General features: G+C 37.9%; 1 protein-coding gene across 2 annotated transcripts; it reads left to right on the forward strand.

The window, feature by feature from the left end:
• The first annotated feature begins 1564 nt into the window (after positions 1-1564).
• Positions 1565-17952, forward strand: capzb (capping actin protein of muscle Z-line subunit beta). 2 transcript variants are annotated; one of them, XM_079241800.1, is made up of 10 exons: positions 1565-1806; positions 7802-7891; positions 9294-9415; positions 12726-12839; positions 12915-13056; positions 13737-13853; positions 13952-14017; positions 14671-14747; positions 15095-15196; positions 16911-17952. In XM_079241800.1, exons 1-9 carry the CDS (start codon positions 1804-1806, stop codon positions 15186-15188), a joined length of 825 nt encoding a protein of 274 aa, XP_079097926.1. In that variant the 5' UTR covers positions 1565-1803; the 3' UTR covers positions 15189-15196; positions 16911-17952. The 2 variants fall into 2 exon arrangements, with proteins under 2 accessions (XP_079097926.1, XP_079097927.1); XM_079241801.1 differs by having other exon boundaries at positions 15095-15189.
• Positions 17953-18567: the final 615 nt, after the last annotated feature.

An 18567-nucleotide genomic window follows, 5' to 3' on the forward strand; every position in this document is an offset into this window, starting at 1 on the left:
CCAATTAATATTTGTTTATAGGTCTTTTAATACTTCATTATTGAACCATATATAGCGTCTGTGTGTGAGATTTTCTGTGAAACCTCTCTAATAACTCTGCAGTTAACAGAATTTTGGGGGGTTGTATTCCCCCCAAAAGATTTGTAAGATAAAATATTTGTTAGGAAAGCAATTGAGTCTCAGATTACGTATACTAAAATATAGTATATGTTACTAAAATATACTCCCTATACTAAAAAATCCCTCCCTGTTATTTTTTTACTCCATGTAATGTTGAACATGTATTTAGTGAGAGAAAAAGCTAAAACTTCAGATCTAGTTTTCAGATGCAAAGCAACACATTTGTTAATAAATTACCTCAACATTACTTTTATTTAATAGTTTATACATTACTTCTGGATCAAGAAAAAGAATCCCAATATTGTCGTACCTCAACAATGTCTTCGGTGTGCGATATCTTTTTTTTTCAGAGCGCTGATTTGGTTCATTAAATGTCTCGTGGGGTTTTGGCAATGTTCTACACAATATTTGTCCATCAATTTTTTCATAGCACCATGATCTAGAGGTATTTTCACTGTTTAAGAGAATAAAATATCTTGACAGCCTCATAGATTGCTGAAATAGATACTTTACAAGCTTTAAAGAGCTTTAAAGACTCCTTGAACCTTTATAGTTGATTTTTGTTTCATCATTTGATAGCACAATGCTCTTCCTTTCTATTATGTAATTCACCAGATTCAGTTTTATCTTTGACGTGTTTCAGTTTTTGTCTTGTGTTCAGTAGCTTTAAACAATATATCAAGATACCATAATGAAATAATTATTAATTTAACTTACATGCAAGGATATAAATTCTGTGTTTACTTTTCAGAGACACAGAAGGTTATGATTTTTTTTGGAGGGATATAAGCCTAAGACATTTTAATGCCATTTTAGATGCCAACATCAAAAATAAAATTTAAATTACATTCAAATTAAATGTTTAGATTAGGCACATAGTTATCATTTAAAACTATATTCATCATGTTTCCTATGTGCCTAATCTGAACATTTTTTTAAAAAAGTTATTTATTTAAAACTATATTCATCATGTTTCCTATTTTATTTATTTTTTAATTTTTTAAATTAAGTTACCGAGAGCCCCATAATATTTTGCAAAACTGTTAATAAAACGCACAGGGCATAAGCCAAAAACAATTTGGCATTTTCTATAAACTTTATCGTACACAACTGTTTCCATTTGCCATTTGCCTCAAGTTACACTCTTTTGTTATAAATATTATCATCTTTTCTTTTATAAACACATCTTTATTCTTGTCAATGCAGTGGTATAACAAATAAACAGTATTATGAGACAATGGAAACATTTAGCTGATGTCAGGGGTTGTATATACAACAGGGAAATTTATATTATTAATAATTATTATCATCATCACCGTCCATCTACCGTCCTCTCTGACTGTGTTTCCTGCACCACTCCTCTCTTTCCATACTTGGCAATGCCTTTCTTGCTCCGTCGCTATTGGCTGCTGCAGAGACAGCCTGGAGTGACCCGGATGTACAACCGGGGCCTGTTTTCTCGCCGCAGCCTCCTTCCTGTTGCCCGCTTGAGGAAGTAAATTTCGCTGACAGGGCTGGGTTCACAGTGAGGGAGAGGCGAACAAAACATCTTCCGCGGGGGGGGATTAAAATACACCTAAACCGGAAGAGACCAGAGGAGTGTGTTGTTAAGTCACAGAAAAGCTAAGGTGTACTGTCGTCGCTGAAGTGAAGCTCCCCTGTCCCACTGAGATCGCCGCAGACATGGTAGGGCCGCAGCGGAGCTGGTGCTGGGAGAAACGGGGGGGGGGACAAGAGGGTTTTGGTGGGGCTGCTGCTAACTTAACAGCTAGAAGTGCTTAGATAGACTATCGCTGACTAGTTGGTAACCTGAGATGACCAGCGAACATAAATCACTAGTCCACATAACTTGTACTGTTAGCAAAACTTCTGCGATGCGATGAGAATGAATTAGCTTTGTGGCTAAGCTAGCTTCTGTTTCTTCCTGCTAGCTACATGCTAGCTGCTTGTCAAGCTCTGGTTGCCATAAAGTTAGCACAGGATGTTTTGGATTTGACACAAGTTTGATAATAGCACTGGTGAAGATTCCCAGTGTAGCGCACACACAGTTCCTACCATCGTACACACACACACACACACACACACACACTTTAACCTCAGGCTGAAGTAGTCAAGTGCCGGGTTGCATGTAGCTAAATAAAGACTGCTTGCTCCTTCTATTCCAAACCATGACAAGCTGTCCAACACTTTGCTAGATTTGCCTGCTGTGAAAGCTTGGGCTTGACTTTGTCTGTGGGAATTCCCATTTTCATGGGAAATGTAACATGAAAGCCAATGCAAGTAGAAATCCTTGTACAGTTATGCTCATATGTATTCATACCCTTTTTTGTTATGGAAAAGGCTGAATTTACAACAGTCGCTCAAATAAATGGAGACTTAAAAAAGGAACAATATCTAAAAATTTGCTAAAATAAAAATTTAGTAATATAAGACATTGTTCTTTAATTTAATTGAGTTGAAGAAAGAAAGAAAAAACAAACAAACAAATTGGTCCTGGACAAATTAGAGTACTTATGTGCTGAACAGTGGGACAAAATACCTGTCAACAGGTGCAGAAGTCTGACTGAGAGGAAGCAGAAAACACCTGACTGTAGCAGAAACACTAAAGGATTGTTCAACAAAATATTAATTTATGAGTGATGTAATGTGTAAGAAATTATCTTATTTGTTTGCTTTTAAAAAAATGTATTTCTATTGAACCAAAATTGGAAAATAATGTAATGAGTTTCATAAAATTTTTATTTATTATTACTTAAGTCAATTGCTTATTTTACAGGCAGCTGTTGTTTTCCTTCTTTAATGAAAGGGTATGAATAATATGAGCACAACTGTATATACATAGCTATTAATACATTTATTTTCTTTTTAGCTGGTGTTATCATTACCATTCTGTACTGAAGATGGATGTATTCTCAACAATAAATTAATTTCAAAGATCTGACAAAGTGACCAGGAATTTAAATCACCATGTCCACATTGCTGTGTTTTAATCAATATTATTGTTTCACCTTTTACATGAGATTGAGACAAAATATTGCTTTCTGTATTAATTAAAGAATATTTTCCAATATCTGCAGAATTGAATTGGTCTAAGAATCAGGAAATGCAAAATTCTGAATATGCATTTTTGAAAAAAATAGGATGTTTTTTTTTTGTTTTGTTTTGTTTTGTTTTGTTTTGTTTTTTTTTTATCAAACATAGTACTACTGCAAGGCAGTGACCACAGTATTGTGTGCTGTTGTGCTACCACAGCAAAACAGTTGCAGCTAGTGTTTGGGAATTATTATAAACATCTTGATAAGTCTTTTCCCCTTATCTATCCAAATTCTGCCATGTGGTGAAGCTGAACAGTAAGGCAGACATACCTTACAAGATGAGCACTGTCTTAAGGTCTTATACATTAAAAGAAAAAATAGATTTGCATAGTACTTCTACATGATATAAACCATACTGTGCTTTCAACAGAACAAGCAGATGGTATTTCTCTAGAGTCACCCTCTTTCTTTGGTTTCACCTCCACCATCCAGCTGGCTGAGCTTTGCTGCTTTTCCCCTGACCTCAGAGGTTGTTGGTCCGAGCTAGTGTTTACACTGAGATGGGAGTGCTGGTAAACGCAGCGTCAAGTATTGTAGGTGTCTGATGAAGCGGGCTAATTCATCAGCTGAAAGGGATTTTAAGATGGATAAAAGTGACTTTGGAGACACTGACTTGAAGCTTCTATTATGTTCAGGGTTTCCCCTTACGAAAATATTTATGAACTGAGGGATAACTACTCTCAAACCTGCCATTGTTTTTGCATCAGATAGTAGATCCATTAGGGAACTTGGCTGGGTTTGCACGCTTGAAATACTAATGTACTACAACAGATGGCTTTGCTTACATTCATCTTATGATGGGAACACAAGTTTCAGTCAAGATGTCTTCAAACCAATTTACTTTAAACAAACATGGGAAACTTCATTGTACTTGATGTCTTTGGTTCACGTTCTATATGAGCGCCTATTTCTTTGTAATGTAAGAAACATCCTCCTAATATTTTGGGCTCAAAATATTTTTGGATAAATTGAATTCAGGTAATTAAATGCTGAAGCAATTAATCATTTTAGATTTTCATCTATATAAAGTCAAACTTTCGTCTGATTAATGCTGCGATATAAAAGTGGCTGCATGGTGGCACAGTGGTTAGCACTGTGGCCTCACAGCAAGAAGATCACTGGTTCAATCCTTGGCTGGCGAGGGTTTCAGTCAGTGGCCTTTTTGTGTGGAGTTTACATGTTCTCCCCATGCATGTGTGGGTTCTCTCTGGGTACTCCAGCTTCCTCCCACCATCCAAACACATGCATGTTAGGTTAATTGGGTACTCTAAATTGCCCAGTGAGTGAATGTGTGTGTGCATGAGTGGTTGTTCGTCTCTGTATGGCCCTGCGATGGACTGGCGAGCTGTCCAGGGTGTACCCTGCCTGTTGCCCAAAGTCAGCTGGGATAGGCTCCAGCTTCCCCGCGACCCTGAATTGGATTAAGCAGTTCAGAAAATGAATGAATGAATAAAAGTTTGTAGCACACAGTAGTAACGTAATGTCTCACCCCTTACATACATTTTAAATTACATTCCTCACAGTTGCATGTTGTGACAGGTCTTCTATCTCCTGCTGTCCTTTTGCTCCTTATATACTTAAGGGAGAGAAAACCCTTGAGGCAGGATCCTGCAGTGCAGCCTGTTTTCACTAGCTGTCAATATTAATGTCTTTATGCAGTAGTAAGTTATTTGTTTGCTTCTTTCATGTCATGCCCCATAGCTGTTGGATAAGAGAAATGCTGTCACAGTAGACGGAGAGACTTTGTGAAGGATCGTTGGTGTGCAGGAGGTATTGGTTTGGAACTGATGCCTTATGAAGTCTCCTTTATTACAACACTGTTATCTGAAGAGGGCAAAGTTTTCACAAAACAAGTTTGAGCGGACATTTCAAACAATAGGTTGCATTGGGCTCAGAGGTGATTTTGTGTGAACTGGTTTTGGAAAAAGTGGTGAACACACAGTGTTTTATTATTCTGTCTGAACAGATTGTTTGCATTGATCTTCCACTTTGCTGTAATTAATTGAAGCTTTAATCTGCAGTGTTGAATAAACTAGATGATATTTTGAGTTTTTACAAGCTCAAAAAGCCTCTGAGGTGAGCTTAATTTAATCTTAGAACCGGACAGTAGATGGTTTGCATACACTTGCAATGTTAGTGTAGAAGAAGTAATGGTTTCCATACCTTTGACATCAGTCTGTTCTCATTTTATTAGCCTTAGTCATTAATCAGACTAGGAATATGGACTACAATAACGCTGATTGTGATCTTACAGCTGTTTTGATGTGTACTGCGTGTGTGCAGCAGACTGGATCGGAGATTTCTCAGGTTCCTAGCTGTAAGCATATAACTGAATGTGCAGCTGAAAGTGCCACATGCTATAACCACACCTACTTGGAGAAGTCCCAGTAGCTAGTTAACTTCTTGGCCTGGCAGCAGAGAGGCTAAAGTTTCCATAACAGTACAACAACCTGTGCTGCTTTTTCTGACCTAACTAGCTGAAAACATATTCACTGTACTTGGAAAACAGTTTTCTCACAAACCTATGACATGTAAATCTTCTGTTAGGTCACTGCCTCTGCTATCGTGTAAAATAAAGTTCTCTGCCGTTGCTTTGCCCATTTAACAAGAGCACCAGATTAGCACCAAATTCACTAATTATTCATTTGCTTATGGACTCTCTCACCATCAACTTAAAGTTTTGGGTGGAAAGTTTTTGTGTTATCTTGCTAACAAATGAGAAAACTATCATTAGTTTTCAAACATATATTTTTCAGAAGTTTGGTTTTGATGACAGTTATGGCATTGTAGACCTTTAGAATCACATAACCCCAACAAACAGATGTTGGTGGGATTTTTCAGCATTTCCCTGACTTTGTCCCAACAGAACTCATCACACAGCCCCGCATGTACTTCAACAGCTGGACTTTATCCACACTGTTGCAGCTTATTTAGCTGTTGCTTGAAGAGGCACATATTGATGTTGATTTTATTCACTTTTTGCTTTTCTTTCACCCTGATTTGCAGAATACTCACATGACAAATCATAAGTGCTCCTCAGGCTACTAAACTGCAAATGCCGTGTCTGTAATCAGCCAGAAAGCGTTTCAGCAGGAAAGGCATGCATATTTCCTTGCCAGGCAACATCTCTCAAACCCTAATACAGAATGTAGCAGGACTTTAACACTGGGCTGTTTTGAAGACGTGAACAGGAGCGATGTTTGATTCTTTTGGTGAGGCCAAAACAGAGTCCTATTCCAGTAATTTATCACTTATTCTTTACATAACAGAGCTGCTCAAAGTTACATGAGCCCGCTTTAAACTGGCCTTACAGCCCCTTTCTTGTTTTTAATGTAACTATTGGAATAAATTAATAGTCTGTGTATAATGGTTCACTTTATTTAATTGTATGATGGACATATCTGTCTCTGAAGTGACTTCATTGACCTGATGAGCTTCTGTCTTGGATAACTTATCAGACCTTACGCCACAAAACAATGGATATCTGGATTTTTTGGGTTTTTTTAACGACAGCTAGTTACTTTGTTTACAAAGTTTAACTATGTTTAATCGGTCTCACATGCCAGCTGTGCAATGTTAACCTATAAAATGTATGAGGGTAACTTTAGTATGCGATATATACCCATGTTGATATGTATGCTGAAATTAAATTAAACACTTCATCCTTCTCAGTGCACCTTAAGAGCATTTCTATATGAATAATTATCCACTCGAGTTAATCTGTTTAGTAATTTAATAATAGCAGGGCTTATAGTTAGAAACATGACAAGTAGTAACAAAAACACAAGCACTCGGTGGAGTATTATGGGGGATATTGAATATTGTGGTATCACTTAGGACTGCTTTAAGCAGGTATGATGATGAATTCATGTTTTTTATTATACCAACAGAGAAAGTTGCTCTGTTGTTCCTTTTACTGTTGGAGGAAATGTCCTCCACTTTTTATGAGTCCACACTGAATAACCTGATGGACAATGTCATTTATAGAACTATTTATGGGCTCTTTTTTATATCTATTACTCCTATAGATTTGTGGCTGAATCAGATTATTGAAATTCAATTGGAGTTACATTATGCATTTTGTTATATTATTATGCAAGAATTGTTTATTACGGTCTGCCTTTAAATGTAAAATGAGTTCATTAGATAATTTTAAGGGTGTCCAGATAACTATTAAAAAAAACAACATAAAGCCTGTATTTATTAAAATGAATTTGGGATTTTATTCAAGGCTGTCAAAATGAAACCGTTAATGCAGACATAAATCTCTTAAATTAGGAGCTGAATTGTTGAACACATTAACACCAAAACACACACACACACACACAAAACTCTGAATTCAGCTTTATCTTGGTTAAAGGAGCTGAACACCAGTGTATGATAACTTAGGGGGTTTGTGGCTCAAAATACTTAAGAACTTCTAGAAGACTGAACTTGCCCACCTCTGCTTGAGTAAAACAGTATAATAAATGTGACCATGTAAACTTGAAAATAGCTGCTAATTCCAGAAGCTTATTGCTGACATTTGTAATGTACAATCTGATAGTATAAAATGTTGAGTATTGTACCGCTATTGTGTGTTTCAGAATGACCAGCAGCTGGACTGTGCTCTGGACCTGATGAGGCGTCTGCCTCCTCAGCAGATCGAGAAGAACCTCAGTGACCTCATTGACCTGGTGAGCTTCAATAAAAGCAAATAAAAGTCACACTAGAGTGTATAGTTGTATTAAATGTGCAATTTTATTTTGATATTGTGTTTGTTCAGTCAGGAACTGTAAGGTAGTTTGATAAGATGTCCTGCAGCTACTTGGAACCACCTGATTCACATCTCAGACTTTACCATTCCTTCAGTTTTAAAGCATATCTAGAAATAGAAATAGAAAATGTCTGGTTTAGTTTTTTAATTATTAAGCTTGCATAGACAAAAGACAGATTGTTACAAACACGAATTGCGGTAATGGTACAATTAAAAAGACGTTTTCTTTGGATTTCAGTTTTCATACTGCAGCATAATAAAAGCAAATGTGCCGACTTAATGAACAGACACAATCTGAATTACTGCATGACATTTCACATTTACACTAAGTTTGCTGTATAATGTAAAATATTTACTTTAGTCAGTACTGTGTATAATATTGTACCTGTAAATGAGTCATTTGTCTCCGTTGTCCCAGTTTGCTGCTCTCATATATTTTGTGCATTTCTACAGTGCAGGTCCATCTTAATTCGCTAAATTAAGATGAATCGGACATAAATCAAATCACACTTGTACCCCTGTTTGAATTGCACCTTGTTTTGTGGTTTTATCCGTTCCTTTTCAGCCAGACCCCCACCTGCTCACCTTCCTCTCCTCTCACCTTTAACCCCTCTCCCCCTGGACATCTGCTCTTTTCTTTTCCTGCGACCACTGTGTCCGGTTGTTAGTGATTATTATCACAGCTGTCAATCACCTCCACTGCCAAGAGCTTTTTGGCTCCTTCTCTGCTGAAACTTGCCCTGGCAATTTAAAATCACCTCTTTATTTCCTGTTTATAACACAGCTCTCATCTCCTCCTCTCTGAGCAGTTTTATTCCCTACATTTGTCCCAGACCCTTTTTCCTAGTCTCAACCAGCCTTGGTTTCCAGGTGTGTGTGTATTTATAGGTATAGGGGCTTTTTTTTTTTCTTTTCTCCAGGATAACAGGGCCTCTTTTGTGTCTGTGCTCTGATGCAGGAGCACGTAGAGTGGGGGGCTCCATGTCAGTCTATGAGAACTAATTTGTACCCCCTTATCCTGCAGATATTATGTTTCCAAGTGATATTTCATTCTAACTCCCCTGGTTATTGGATAAAACAGGAATGTGAGAGAGAAACTAGAACGTTAACATATCAAATACCCGAGCTCTCATGTTTTTGCTTTCTAGTCTGTTTTGGGTTTTTTTAAGTCACTATCAGTACAGAAAGTCTTCATATCTTGCTCTCATATTCAGTGGTTGCACTCAGGTCAAACAGAGATACAATAGATGTTCAGTAGAAGCTAATTATCTGTGTAGCAGCAGTTCATGAGCTGGGCTTCCCCCCCTCATGTTTGCATCCAGGTGCCCAGTCTGTGTGAGGACCTCCTCTCTTCTGTGGACCAGCCCTTGAAGATTGCCCGGGACAAGGTGGTGGGGAAAGACTACCTGCTCTGTGATTACAACCGGGACGGCGACTCCTACAGGTGGATTTCACAATTCATCTTAAATTCTGGAGAAAGAGTCTAATCATTCTGTCACACGAATAAAAATTACCTCAGTCAGTCAACAAAATCCAGTTTTTAAACTTTAATTTTATCACCGTTATGTCCACTTTTAATGAAACTCCTACACTTTTTAAATCACTTTGTTACTGCTGTCAGCTTTTGGGGTGAAAATCTTGAGTCATCTCACAATTGAGTTGCATTTCTCAATGAAGCAACACAAATATGAAACAATAGATAAATTATGCATCTTTTTGTATATGTGAGATTTCCTGTGGACCTGTTTAGTACTTTCAAACCTGAGTGTTTTTCATGCTCTGTATTGAGTTTACTGTGAAAACAACAAAAGTGTGTGTAGTTAACTAGAATATCACATTTGTCAGAACTTCTTCCAGTACTGGGGGAAAAAAATAGGAAGTCTTTGTATCACCAGATTTGTCATAAATAAATGTCAACATGCTCTAAATTGCCAATAAAGATAACCAAAATTCTCCTCCTGCTATATCCAACAAGCAAAATAATCACAGTCATTGTTTGTTTAGACATAAGATGGGCACGGTAGCGCTGTGGCTTAAAACACGTGACCTTTGAAGAGGGAGGGGAGGGGGGGGCAAGCTAGGATGATGATGATTAATCAACATCAGACAGTGCAATTTTTTTTTTGTCTTGTCCAGCATTTAAGCCAGCAGAATGATGGACTGGATGCTGCATTCTGCTGAGCAAATTTAATTTGCCATGGGGAGCTTTATAGATATAATAATCCCCTTGATATTCTGGGTTCTTGGTGTATTTTTCTATTTATTTTGCATAATTGTTGGTATTACAGAGCTTGTATTGCTGGACCGGAGAGGATAGGAGGATAGGGGGGGGGGCAGAAAGAAACCAAAAAAGAAAAAAAACAAAACACCTCAGAGAGAAAGAAAAACCTACATACACATAAATACGCATATACAAACACATCTACACGTACACACACGCTTATTTATACACATATACAGTGCAACTTTTAAACACAAAAAGAAAATGTGAAAAGGCATATCTAGCTCTGGTCTTGTTATGTAATGACGTAAGACACCCTTTGACGTATGTCACAGTATTTGAAGTGGACTGAATAAAACCAAGCAGGCAGCTTGACGTTATTCCTGTTGAATGAAAATGGGGCTCTGCAGAAAATGTATGGCAGCTACTGTGTTAAAGCAGTCTTGGCCAAGTTCTTTATCAGTTCTATGATTTTGTTTTGTTATATTGTAGCACATGAGAATGGCTACGTTGGTAAAATATGTTTGAGGTAGAATGTTGTATTGGAGTTCGCAACATGGCGTAAAAGGCACGGTTCCTAAAGGGAATGTACCTTTAAGTCTTTTGCAAATTAAAAATAAAAAGGAGTAGTTTGGAATTTGCTCAGTTTTGAGGTTTGCTGAATTTTCTCAGCTTGGATGATAACTTGTTTGATGATGGCAGCAACTGCAACCAGGTGTGTCTATACGTCATCCCCCCAGCGAGAAATATTTCCATTCTGCTAGCTCTTAATGCAAACGGTGCCAGTCAGCCATCTTATGCTGCTGTAGACTCTTCAGCTGTTTCTCTTACGCAACTCCTCCTTTTCCTTGGTAAACATGACCTCATCCATTAACATTTAGTCTTTTTTTTCTACTTAAGTCCATCTAGATGCATCTTAGATTTGTCTTTAACTCAGCATTTTGTTGAACATATTTAGTAAACAATACTGACTTATAGACCAAATTTCCACTTGTAGCTTTAATATAGAGTTGTCATTTCAGTGGTCAGATGCTGACTGGCCAAAGCTGGTAAAACACCAGAGAACTTTATGATCATCAGTGTGTCATAATTAACTTACTGAACCTATCTTTGGATAGAAAAAATAGATACAATTGCCCTTTCATTATTGAATTCAGTTTTGATTTAATTTAAAAGTAATAAAATTTACCATTCGTGTAGGATAGAGGTTATGCTGATTACTTAATTCTGGCTGCAGCCTGTCCACTGCGACATTTTTCCCATCCAAACAGCAGGTTCACTATTAATCCTTCTGTAGGTATGCTGTGAAGTAAGATGAGCACACCCACATGGATGAAGTTACCGTTTCTTTGATTACTTTGGAGATTTTGACATGATTATTGCACCATACTCCAAGAGGGAGAGTCAACAAGTTTTATTGTGGACCAGAATATATTTGCATGCGCGGAGCAGCGCAAAATCTGGTTGTGTAAACAAAGCATCCTCTCAATGTTCAAAGCTAAACTCTTGATAAGATCTAATACACTGCCAGACGCGACTTGATCTGAATACTTTTTTGCTTTTGGTCTTTCCTTTTTTTTTTTTTCTTCTCTTAAATGGCTGTTTGTGTAACGCCATGAAGCGGAAATTCATTCAACACAGCGATTGAAACTACTCCCTTTTACAGCAGTGCTAGTAGTAAAATAAGTGATTGGATGAAATATTAACTTGAACTGGAACCATAAAAGAAACGTATGATGCAAGCATGGTTTGTTACTGGTAGTAAAACAGGCTTGTCTGCAGGGAGGCTGGTAAGCACTGATTCATTCATTTAAACCAATTTTTGCTTCACTAAAAAGGACTTTAACATCACAGTGATGTCTTATATGTTTGACCTTTTTTTTCTTCTTCATACTGCCGTCAAGTGTCAGCTCTCTAATGGACAGGAATCTGTTTCTCTGCTGTTCATGGAAATCTCTCGTCTTTTAAGACCTGGTTTTCTCTACATAAGTCTCCCTTTAATGACATAGTTCTACAGATATTTTTTTATTCTTCCTAGTCTGTGATACCTACTTTCTGTAATATAAAATGTTGTGTATTTATTTCAACTAGAGCTTAATGTTGTTTGAACATTGTCATTGTATGAATGTGCAAAAGTCACATCACAAATCCTGCAATGTAGGAAGGAAATTAACTCATGTTTATTTGTTCCATCTGTCCACCTGCAACCTGCACATGGGGATAGGCGGCTCATCCATTTTGTTTACGCCGACTCCAGTACAGGCTTTGTAAATGAAACATGTTGGAACGAAACATTTACTCAGGTCCTAGCACAGAAAATCCAAGCAAATGATGAGACTGACTCAAAAATACTTGTAACATTCACAATAAGTAGTAAGATCAGTGCAGGTTAAATGTTAACAACATAACTTGGTGGTATTCAAGTCATCTGTTGAAAATTGCAGTTTGTTTGTTTTTGGGTTTTTTTGGCAATGTTTCCCAATATTGTGCAGCCCTTATTTAGATAGTCTTAATTTTTCTCATCCATCATCAGATCCCCATGGAGTAATAAGTATGAACCTCCCATTGAAGATGGTGCAATGCCTTCTGCTCGCCTGAGGAAACTCGAAGTTGAAGCAAATAATGCCTTCGATCAGTACAGAGACCTGTGAGTACCAGCAAGGTGATCTAAAGGGGGATTTGTAATGAGCTGCTTGTGACCTGTAATATCTGTTTTATTTAGGTACTTTGAGGGTGGTGTGTCCTCTGTGTACCTTTGGGACTTGGATCATGGCTTTGCTGGAGTTATTCTCATTAAAAAGGCAGGAGATGGATCCAAGAAGATCAAAGGATGCTGGGACTCGATTCACGTGGTGGAGGTGCAGGTGTGTGAATGAAACTCACCTTTGAACTTGTTTTGGTCTTGTTTTTTTTTTTCCTTTTTTTTTTTTTTTAAATACAAACACACAAATCCATTAAAACTAATTTGATAGCTAGAGAATGAAAAGCTGCAGGTTTAACAGATGAACTGGAACTAGTCCACTTTATTTAACATGTTACTAAAAACACATTTCTAAAGAAATCAACTGGTTATCCTGGGATTTATTCTGTTTGTTTCTAATGAAAATGAGAACAACGCTTGTTGCGTCTGTTCTGTGCTGTATTTTTACTGTCATACACACCAGTCTTTCTAATATTTCACTCTTGTCATTAAATACAAAACTAAATGTTTGATGCTTTTTATCAACTAAGAATATTATCAGATTTTCACTCTATTATAAAAAACAAAACCCATATTTATCATCAAATTGTTTTTGCTGCTGTGCATTTTATTGTGAATGAATATTTCCCACTGAAAGCACATTAGTAACCTCTTCACTAAGCATTTACTGTGTTTTAAAAAGTGTGTTTTTGAATGCCAAGAGTGGAAAATACAAATGTAGAACATGCCGTCAATTTAAACTGTAAACTGTGTTGCACACTGCTCAATATACTCAAAAAAGGTCTCTGTGAAATAAGGGGTAATTGTGCATATATAATTAGTTGTTGTCTGCTTTGCCAACAGGAGAAATCCAGTGGTCGTACTGCTCATTACAAACTCACCTCCACCGTCATGCTGTGGCTCCAGACAACCAAGACTGGCTCTGGTACCATGAACCTCGGCGGCAGCCTTACAAGACAGGTAGGGTGCTGCTATAAATGGAGGGAGACCGCTGATCTGCCAGGTCATACTGTCATTGGTCAATTTTATTTATTTATTTTTTTTTTCCATTTCTGCAGATGGAAAAAGATGAGACAGTCGGAGAATCTTCACCCCACATCGCCAACATCGGCCGTCTTGTTGAAGTCAGTATAACTTTGATTTTCTGTCCTGTAAAATAACATAGGCTGGAGGGAAACTACTGCTGTTTTCTCATGAACAGGGCTCCCACGTGAGGAAGCTACTTGTGTTTAAAGGGTTTTTAAGTCAAATTAGACTGAAGTCAGTCTAGCAGCTCTTTTTTTTTTCTCAGATAGTGCCTTCCCTATATGGGCAGCAAGCCTGAACGCACTTTCAAGTCATATAAGGTTTAGATGGAGGTAATGGAACCAGAATAGCCACAAAATCTTAAAGCGGCGTGAAACTATTTATGAAATGGATTATGGGAAGCAATTCCACTGTTGTCTATCCACACACATTACATTCAAGTAGTTATATGATTTATGTTTTGGCTAAATGTTTAATACAAAATTGACTGCATTACATTTTGCACTGTGGCTGATTAAGCAAAGAATTACAAGAGGACATTACTGGACGAGGATAGTAAAGAAAGAAAGAGAGAGAGGGTCAGAGCACAAGAAAAGACTGACTGAAGAGAACTCACAGTCGAGGTGGTATGCAAGATGGATGCTTGTCATCGATGGGAAGCTTGTCACTCAGAAAATTTAGTATTTCTGTTGTTAATCTTGAGGAGTAGAAATTAAGAGGAATCATGCTGATGGATAAAATCTCGTTGTAGGATATGGAGAATAAGATTCGCTCCACGTTGAATGAAATCTACTTTGGAAAGACCAAGGACATCGTCAATGGCCTAAGGTACTGCTGCATGAGCCATGCTGATGACACCGTCGCCGTTTTCCTTTACAGCACTTACGGTCAACAACTTTGTTCTTTTCATGGTTCCCATCAGCTGACCTTCTCCCATCTGTTGAAGTTTTCTTGCTTCTCTTATCTTTGTTTCTACCACATATATTCCATTTATGTAATGCTTTTATTTCTTTTATTCAACATATCCTGTTTTCATTCCTTCCTCATGCCTACTTTCTGCTCCTCCTGTAGTTTTTTTGTTTATCACATTTCTGCTGCCATTCTTCTCCATGGTTCTCCTTTTGTTAATCCCTCCACTATCCGTCCTTCCCCACTGCCTGTCTCCTGTCCTCCAGATCTATTGAGTCTTTGCCTGATAATCAAAAGTACCGGCAGCTCCAGAGGGAGCTGTCGCAGGTGCTCACCCAGCGCCAGATCTTCATTGACTAGGGTCAGAGGTACACCCTAGCATGAACATATGTTGATGTGTGTGGGTGTGTGTATGCACATGTGCGGCTGTTTTTGATTTAAAAAGGGACGGCATATTTGAAGGAGAAGATATAACAACACTAGTAGTGATATGTTAGAGCAATGAAAATGGCCTGCTGCAGAGGTCAGAGGGACGCAAGTGGGATTTTCTTTTTTCATCCATAGTAATAATGTCAAGACCCCCATCCCACTGCAACGTGGGCCACAACACTTCAATGAAACGTAGTAGAAATTAGAGTGGTGTTTGTTGGGAAGGGAAACAGTCCCCAGTTTATTGGATGCCACTGCCAGTGAAAATAAACCAAATTACCGATACCAGTACCGGGTATTCATCAAAGTGGTCTAATACCGCAAAACCCAATTCTATTGTGGAAAAATTAGGACTGTCAAACTTTGTTCATCAATAAAAAGGGACTGGTGTTCAGAAGTAATGCATTCATTTCTTCTCATTATGAGTGATTCCATTTTAAAAATCTGAATTTGGCGTTACTTTGGTGAGTGGAGCTTATTTTTAGCATGTAGGTGCTTTGACACAGCGGGGAACCGAATCCACCAAAAAATACTTTATCAGCCTGAATAAGTTTCTAAGCTTTACAGTTCACATTTTTAAGTTTGGACCCAACATAAACAAAGCTATCTCAAAAATCCTAATTTGGCCATATCTAAGCTAGAAAAGCTGGTTTTAAACATATAGGTGCCCCGTCAAGGTTGTGAACGCGAAACCACTTCATCCTTCTTCTTATTTAGGAAGTTTTTGAACTTTATTAAACATTTTATTTAGAAGATGGCTGAAGGATTACCCATTTACACCATTTACCCACCCCCTCCCTTCTTGTCATAACTTGGACCCTAAGTTTGGGAAACACTGCATGAGCTCAATGAGGAAGAGGAACCAAAAAAAAAGGTCCTGATCTTCACTAAATAAACAGCCGCATTGTCCTTTTCTGCTGGGTTTTAGATTTGCCATAAAAAGCCAATTGCATGTCTGTAATGCAGCAGTGAAAGCTGCAGCTGTGTGAGGCATGTTGTGTGGTTTTTGTTTAGCTTTAGTCTAACAGATGGTCGCTGAGATGGTAACACACTAACAGAGTAGGTGTATTTAAATGAGTCACACGCCATGTTGTGTTGCCAGTTTGTCCTAATAAGGTGTTGTGAGTATGCGTGTTTGTTTTGCGTGAAGGGAACACTTCTCTCGAAATTCAGTGACGTGGATTCATGAATAAAAAAGCAGGAAATGTTTCATTACAAAAGTGAAGCTGCTCAGAATGAAGTTGAAATAAAAACAGTTTCAGGATTGCTAATGTCTTGTTTGAAGTTGCAGACAAGTCGTTTTACGTAGATTTTATCTTTGAACATCTGATTTTATCGGTTTTGTAGGTTTTTTTTTTTTGTTTATTCAGCTGCATGGTAACAAATAACTCAAACTGTAATGGTCTTGACAGTGATGTTCCAATGTGTGCAGTGTGTATGCTGTCAATATGTGATGATGATTAATAAAGTTTGTCACCACTGTCTCTCCTCAGAGGGAGATTTGGACTATAATGACACATTAATATGTTTATTGTTCTCTTGAACTTACAACACGAGTGTTTTTCTGACTGAAGAAAGTTTCACTTTCTCTCCTGCTCTTTTCATGTTGTACTTTTTGCTCACTCTAACGTTCCTCTCTCCATTTCTGCGCAGGAGTGTTCAGACTCAGGCTGACAAGATGCAGAAGGATGCTCTGAAGGTCGACCTAATGGAGGCACTCAAACGCAAACAAAACAGCTAGAGTTGCTACTGTTGTTTTTATTCTGTCTCACACTCTCTCCGCCTCATCTCTGCCATCTTTTCTGTTTCTTTACGTCTCTCCCCTTCATGCCTCTTACAGTGCTGTACTCTTGTTTATTTGTGGGAAAACGAAAAAAAGGAGAAAATGCTTAGCTTTTTATGTTTTTGGGTTTTTTTTTCTGTCTCCACACATCTCATCTACCATGAAGCCATTCACTCAACCTCTTGCTCTTCTCCCCTCTTTTCTCTTTGTCTCCCATGTTACGCATATAATGATAGTATTACCACGGTTAATGATAATCTTACAGAGTGAGGGTGGCTGTAATAACAATCCCTGATGCGTCCTCAGTTTGAAACAAGCTACTCTGGCACTGCCCTTCCTCTCTGTGGAGAAAATGGAGACAGACTGTTTGGTGGTGTAGACCTGACAGTGGTGTCATTATGTTCATGTATCTTTTGCACCTGTAATGACTATGACACCCCCTGAGATATATTTGTATAGAATTATAACTGTTCACATATACCTGTCAGCCTTCTGGGCGATGTAAACATGAGGATGGCCTTTCTGTGTGCACAAGCAGGTTTTACACATTTCCACCCTGTCTGCATGCATGTGAGCCTGTGTGAAAACACGGGGAAGAGGGAAATTTTGAGGATGGACTGTTATCACCCTCATCACAACGCCCCCCCACCCCATCCACATACACACTGTGTATGTCACCACAGTTGCTTCCCCCTTTGGTTTAAATCATTAAGCTCTTCTCTCTCTTCACCAGTTCTCTTTGTTGGGGGTCACAGTTTGTCTTTGTCTCAGTGGAAACCTTGAAACGTTTCCATTTTGGAGGGGATTCTTTTGTTGTTTTTTTTCTTTCTTTATTGTTTGTTTTTATTTTGTAAAGCTTATGATTCATATTGTATTAGAGCCTCCAGCAACAATAAAAACTGTAAAAAACTATATTCCCTCTATTTGTCTTTTCATGCTAGTGTGAAGCTGAGCAGGAGGTGGACAAAAATACCTGAATGCACAAACTGGAACATTTTTTAATGTCATGGATAAGAAATATTCATCAGAACTGAAGAGGCTATTCTTGATGCAGATGAAACATCTTCAAGAAACAAAACCAGAACTAGGAAAGTTTGGGTCTTTATAGTTGCAGTCCTACAAATTTGAGGTGTTTCTCTGTTTCAACACACCAGAAGAAGAATTTCTGCTGTGGAGCAAGCAGTAAAACTATCAGAGCAAAGCTAACATCAATAAATATAAAAAGGACAATGACCAAAAAAAACCACACAAACAGGAGGTACTTGTTCAGCAAATCAAAGGCAGCAGTGACAGAGTACTTAAGTCGTAAGAAACACTAAAAACCGCCACACTGGCCCACATCTTGCACACGACTGTTTCATGTTGCCACGACCATCACCAAGTTTTAAAAGAAAACCTTAAAAAATGTTTTAAATATCATCTCTGTCTATTGCTTCTCATTTTATAATAAGGTTTTATATTTGTATTACAAGCTCATTCATTGCCAGTGGGGGTAAATATTAGTGCTGTGACTATATTTCAACCTGA

Source organism: Telmatherina bonti (genome assembly GCF_933228915.1).
Source record: "Telmatherina bonti genome assembly, chromosome: 6".
Classification (NCBI taxonomy): domain Eukaryota; kingdom Metazoa; phylum Chordata; class Actinopteri; order Atheriniformes; family Telmatherinidae; genus Telmatherina; species Telmatherina bonti.

Excerpts from the sequence above, each read along its gene's own strand:
- capzb (XM_079241800.1), top strand. Across the intron at positions 12,840-12,914 it reads TTCGATCAGTACAGAGACCT|GTACTTTGAGGGTGGTGTGT; the intron begins GTGAGTACCAGC and ends TGTTTTATTTAG. Across the intron at positions 14,018-14,670 it reads ACATCGGCCGTCTTGTTGAA|GATATGGAGAATAAGATTCG; the intron begins GTCAGTATAACT and ends ATCTCGTTGTAG.